At 27.8% G+C, this 6,420-nt stretch overlaps 1 protein-coding gene across 1 annotated transcript in view; it reads left to right on the top strand.

The window, feature by feature from the left end:
• Positions 1 to 1,168: 1,168 nt before the first annotated feature.
• The window catches only part of LOC107438471 (superkiller complex helicase subunit twister), a gene marked incomplete at its 5' end in the record, with an annotated part of 35,250 nt that continues 29,998 nt past the window's right edge, over positions 1,169 to 6,420 (top strand). The window contains 5 exon segments of the mRNA XM_043050844.2: positions 1,169 to 1,225; positions 1,430 to 1,537; positions 3,232 to 3,341; positions 4,288 to 4,405; positions 5,809 to 5,995. Of these exon segments, the coding sequence (XP_042906778.1) occupies positions 1,430 to 1,537; positions 3,232 to 3,341; positions 4,288 to 4,405; positions 5,809 to 5,995 (523 nt within the window).

Below are 6,420 nucleotides of genomic sequence, written 5' to 3'. Positions count from 1 at the left end.
AATTTTAACCCCTAGCACCATCTGTGCTTATTTTTTAAGGCTATAATGAAGTGAAATATCCTTATTGGTAGACGGATAATAGATTAGAGTCCCTTTATTTTCAGACTAATCATGGCATGTTTTCGTGGCCTTACTCTCCATGTAACGCGGATGCGGATAAGTTCAATCAAAAAGTCAAATTTAAAAAAACTTTAAAAAAAAGTTTTTTGCAAAGACAAATTTCCTCCGATACTTGATTTAGGAATTCCCTTGTCAATTGGAATTGGGTTCAAAATTACAAGTCTGCGGAGTTGAAGATTAGTCGTCGTAAACTCAAAATTTGGATCAGCTGTTCAACAACAGTTGTAGAATACATAAAACTATAGCTTTATGTGGTCAACTATCCATAAATAACTAAAACATATATTCACTTTAAACTCACAAGAATTACTTAGTATCATTAGTATCTTATAAAATACAATAGATTTGAGTTTAGAAATTATATTTTCTAATCAGAAGAAAGAGCAGGTCAAGAACTCGAGATATATTGAATACGCCATCCATTTTTCCGCGAGAAACTGATCAGTTTCCCTTGAGATTTGCGGTCAAAATTTGCTATTGCTGGAGGAGAGCCGAACTATTTACGTAGGGAAACACTTCGCATGCTTTTATTATTAGCTTGTGGGTGTCATAGGAGAAGGAAATACGGCAGTTTCTCTTTTGATTTTAAAGAACTAGATTAAAAACTTTTAAGTTATGAAACTATATGAATACAAAAACTACAATTCATTGAACATAGCTCTACAAGAAAGCGGCGGGGAAATTTCAAAAAATGTTTGTGGCAATTAAACATGAAAAATATAGGGTAAATATTAGGTAATATAGGTAAAATATTGTTGCACATTCCTAAACAAGCGGAAAGAGATGTAAAGGGTAATGCCAAGACATGGAACCGGTCTACTCCCCAGATGGCGTATCGATTTTTTTACTTCCAGTGTGAATAGCTGCTTGGTTGGGTTTTTTTCGGATCATAAATGATCTATGTTAGTTTCATATAAACTTCAAACCTGATTTAATCAATCAATCATTTATTGCTGAACTGAAACTCGAAAAAAGAAAACACTGGGAGAGTGTGTTAGTGTAAACAAAGAATTACTAACCGGTGTGACACGTCAATCAAAATCGTTTGACTACAAAAATTTACTTTTGTTATTTTATGTCTTATTAGTGGTGTTATTTATTAAAGGTAATAGTTTTATTGAAATCATTACAATTAGATAAATAATCATACAGTGTTTGTCATTTTCAAAGTCTTACTTTTTTCCTACCTTTGAGTACTTTTTTTTTAAAAAAAAATTTACTTTTGAAGGTCGAATGATATCTATTTTTAATGTATTTCATGATTTTTATAACTAAGTTTTTTTTTTATTTGTCTATCTAACTTTTACAGATGGAATCAGAATTTAAAATCCCAACAGACCTAGAACTATTACCCTTAGGTGATAATGGGGAAATGGAAATCGTCCCCGCCTCTCATAAAAATCGTTTGGGAACATCCGTAAGTAACATTCTTGGTTACATATTTTAAAATATTCCCAATATTTTTTCTCCGCAATTTAACAGAATTTTTTGTGTATATATCTGTCAAGGTTGATAAAATTTAAATTATGTGATGAAAGTGACTAGAAAGATTTAAACTTCCATTGGCATCGGGTAAAATAATTTTCCATTTAAAGGATGATATCACTAAAGAAGTAAACATTAGCCATGAACATCAAGGGACACTTAAACTTAAGAAAATATGTATTGGTCATATTAAAAAATTGTTTACCAGGCAGTGACATTTAACAACAATATAGGGCATTCTGAGTAGTGACACTTCACCTTAAGAAAAATTCAATGCAGGCAGTGGCATTTAACTATAACAGTATATCAGGCAGTGGCATTTAACTTTAGAAAAACATAAGTTTATAGCAGGGTTGGCAAGTTTTTGACACATGACGGTTTTTACCGGTTTATACCATGGTTTTTACCGTCATGTCAAAAACCCATAGTTTTGATAAAACTGTATTTTAATTTGAGTTTAACTGCTTATGATTTAAAATTAGTTCATATTTGGGCAATAAAATTAGAAAAAAAGTTGTTGAAAGATATTTAAGAAGAGATTTTTGCATTTTCCTAACATGATTATATTAAATCATACTATTTGAAGTAAAATATTAGGATACTAAACAAAATTTTCAACATTTCCAAGCATCATTTTGTTTGACATATTACATTACTGAAGAATGTCAAGTCATTCCTGACTTAGAGTTTGTTAGTAGTTACAGAGTTTGTTAGTAGTTACAAGTTTTGAAGTTTTGTTTAGCTTATTTCTAATATTTAAGAAATGCCAAATTTTAAATTCTTCCTTTTAGTTCTTGGCATCTAACATAGTTGGGNCTTAAAGAACACCCAGCTTGTCTTGGATGTGCAGGCAGTATATACACAGTGCTGTTCACATTGCCACTATCTTTCGATTGGTAACAAAATTTTAAAGCTGTAACCTCCATGATTCTGGCACACAATGGGCTGTTAACTTTAAGTTATAAATCTTTAATACTTTAGTTATAATGTTAAGTAGCATTAAGGATTAATATATTTTATCAGAGTTTTGATAGAGGTAATTTTAAAGGAAGCTAGTTTAAATAGAAGTTCTTAATTTACGCTGCAATAGAGTTGCTCAGTGGGCTATTTGGCAACAGTTTCAGAAACATCTCTGAGCATGATGCAAAGACATATAATTAAAATAAAAAAACACTTTTTTTTTAAAAAAAATTCTGACAAAAAGCATGATTTATGAAAAACCTTGATATCTATTTTAAGTAAGCATAGCAAATATCATTTTTTTAATTATCAGAACCCCATAATCCCTCTATACTAAAAATAATTGGACATCCCTAATGACTTTTGAATTGTATCTGTACCATTGTATCTTGCATTTTTGTAAATTGTATCTTGTACATATCTGTAGTATTTGTCTCATTGTAAAATATTGACAAGTAATGCTGAATTTCCTGAGCCTTGTACTAACACCCAACCCTAGTTTTTTATTTTATCTTATTACTAATGCTCATTTATTAAAACTTGCTAATCTGATATTTTAAATAAGCTTTTTAGTGAATTATTTGAAATGGTTTTTTGTTTTGGAACTTTAAATTGCATAAATATTAAAAAAAATTCCTTTATATTTGATATTGATAATGTTTTCAGAGATTACCTTGTGGTTTGCCGCCAGTTTTACCTACTGTGAAAGAGAAACTTGAATCTTTCCTCCAAAATATAGAAGAATTACCAATTCTTCACTTAGATGCAGTGCAAAAGTGAGTATCTTTTTATGGTTTTCTTTTCGAAATTTATTTCATTTTTTTATTTGTCTAAATATTGTTAAAATAGATATAGTTGAACACAAACATTAATGAAATGTTCAAATGTTTAGCTTTTTTAGAACTTTGATTTTTTTTATTAATGTAAGTCTCATTTTTATGAAACTTTTAAACAAAATCGATGTGTCAAGTAATTTCAATTACTTTGAATTAATAGTTGAAATAACAATTAGAGTTGAGAGATTTCATTAAGACTTTTTTTATATTTGAAATTTGATTTTTTAGGCAGTGATTTAAACAAGTTAATTTTTATTTTTTAATCTCTTATAATTTAATCATATTAAAAATCCACTTAAAATATTTTATTTAAATATGTCAAGTGTTTTTAAAAAATTATGATGGTTAATGAAATATTACAAATTTTTTGTGAAAGAATGATTTAATAACTACCATAATTTTTTTCTCAATTAAAATTATTTTACAAAAAACAGAATAAACATCTGAATTAACAAGTTTTAGATAATATGGTTTATTTTTCTTTTTAATGCCCCAAGGTTTTTTTTGTTAATTAACAAGTGGTAAAGGTTATATTTTTTCAATTTGACCTAATGTGATTGTTTTGCTTGAATGTTAACATTAGTTCCAAGTGAATTGAATTTTATTTTATTTTTCGAGCATTTTCGACAGTCATCATGTTTATTTTTTAAGGGGGAGGGAGTGGTTGTCTGCAAAATTAACTGATTAAGACAAGATACAAGTCTTGATTACTTGACAAAATAAACAAACAAACAAAGATAGAATGTTTTTATTTCCTATGTAGTTTTCTTTTTTAAAAAATTTATAGATCTTAATTGCTTGCTTGTTGTTTTAAAACTTGTTTGTCTTGATACTTAATTAAGTAAGCTATGTATGTATGATAATATTCTTTGTATTATATGTTTAGATTGATACCAAGGGAGCCTGATATTGCATCACTTTATTCTATTGACTTATGTCCTCTGCAGACAACACTAAATGTCAAAAGAGATATGATGACAGGAAAATTATTAGGTTTTAATGAAGTAAGAAAAATACTACACTTTTTAAAGTCTTTATTACTAACCCTTTTAGAAAAATATTGAATGCAAATTCTGAGCCTGACCTGATATATTTTAATGCAAATTCAATGCATTTCTTAAACAAATTTCAAAACGCTATTTTTATTTTAAATCTTTCATATTTTTACTTTAAAATTTGTGCTGTTATTTTTGAAAGTGGAATATCATTCTCATTTCATCTCTCTCTTTTTTTTTCTTAACAAGGATTTTTGTAAGATTAGTATTTTAATGAATTAAAAATATTGGCTGTTAGGAAACTCATACGTAAATCAAAGTTTTTATTTATCCAGATTAACTTTTTTTAGAGTTGTACTGAAATGAAAAAGATTGGTTGATTGTTTGAATCTATTGAACAACGAAGTGATGTTTATTTTTGTGTATGTGATCATCATTAAATGCTTTCTTTTTATAAAATTTACACAGAGTTTGGTGTTACAAGATGTTTTTAATTTAAATGTCTACAAGACAAAGAACCTTTTGCTAGAAGTTGTTCTGAGTTTCTTCGAATTTATGAATGTAAAATCTGCTATCAAAACAGAGCAGGTATTTTTAATGAAGCTATCTTTATAAATAACGACATATATTTATTGGTAAAAGTTAATCAATTAGAGTAATGTTCTTAACACTATAATGTGAGGAAATATCAAAATGCAACACAGATTTTAAAAATTGTAAAAAAAACAGAACAGGAAAGAACTCATTTAGTTCCAAATGGTCTTATTCTATTTAAAATAATGGCAATGCATTTTAAAATTTTAATTTGGAAACTAGAATAAAATTATCTCTTTTAGTTCTCTCATTAAAGTGTGTTATTTCCTTTATTTTAAATCTCATGTTAATTTAAATTACATATTCTTTTTTTTTTTCATATTTTTATTTTAAAATATAATAAATGTATTCTAAAACCTTTATTTAGAGATTTGAATATGAGATTTGTTTCAATTCTCATAAAATATATGTTATTTCCTTTATTCCAGATCTTCAATTCATATTTTTACTATTTATTCCTATTTTTACTATATTATGTATTTTAAAATTTTTTTTAGAAATTAAAATATGGAATTTATTTTATTTATTTCATTAAACTATACTTTTTTTTATTCATGAATGCACTTTAAAATGCATGAAATGTATTTTAAAAACTTTATTTAAAAGTTTTATTCAAACATTTTATTTAAAAATTAGAATATGGGATTGCTTTTAGTTATCTCATTACAATATACTATTTTGTTTAATCTATTTAAATATTTCCTTCGTATTTTTACTCCAAAATATATTAAATGTATTTTTAAAAAATTATTTAGAAATTAAAATATGTGATTTTTTTTGTTATCTAATTAAAACATATTATTTTTTATTATATAAAGGATGTGAAAGATATGTTTGAAGGCACGCACAAAACTTCCACCTCTCTGCATCGTGCACCTGGCCCACCTGACGCAGGTGTGAAAGGGTGTATGAGTAGTTTCCCATTTTGGCCTGGTGGAATGGACGAACCATCATTTACTGACCTGCTGAAAAAAGAAACCATAGATACATCACTTTTTGATGGAGGTGCGAATTTATCTAATCTAGTGGTTTTTCTACGTTATGTATATATTTTCAAACATCATCATATAGTTCACAGCTAGAAAATTCTTGTGTGTTGTTGTAATCAGAATATTAAAGTAGCCTTTTTCCGTATATGTGTTAATGCTTCTTATAATTTAATTGCTGTATTATCCTAACAGCGTCTTTTGCAAAGAAAATTAACAAGGCCATAGTTTAAGTGCTTTACACTTTCAGCAAAACTATAAGTTTGTGAGCCCATAATAGCTCAGTTGCCCTCCCAGTTTCAGATCGATGGGTACCAGCTTGTCTGAGGAGTAAAGGCGGTTGGTGCGCAATGCTGAACACATTGCTATCATCATGCCTTGGTCATGAAATTGTGGAGTCTTAACCCCCATTACCTTTTTAGTCCACAATAGATTGCTGTGGAA

The sequence above is a fragment of the Parasteatoda tepidariorum genome, chromosome 6 (assembly GCF_043381705.1).
Source record: "Parasteatoda tepidariorum isolate YZ-2023 chromosome 6, CAS_Ptep_4.0, whole genome shotgun sequence".
In the NCBI taxonomy this organism is placed as follows: domain Eukaryota; kingdom Metazoa; phylum Arthropoda; class Arachnida; order Araneae; family Theridiidae; genus Parasteatoda; species Parasteatoda tepidariorum.
The sequence above is the reverse complement of the archived record's forward strand: the minus strand, read 5'-3'. Positions and strand labels throughout refer to the sequence as shown.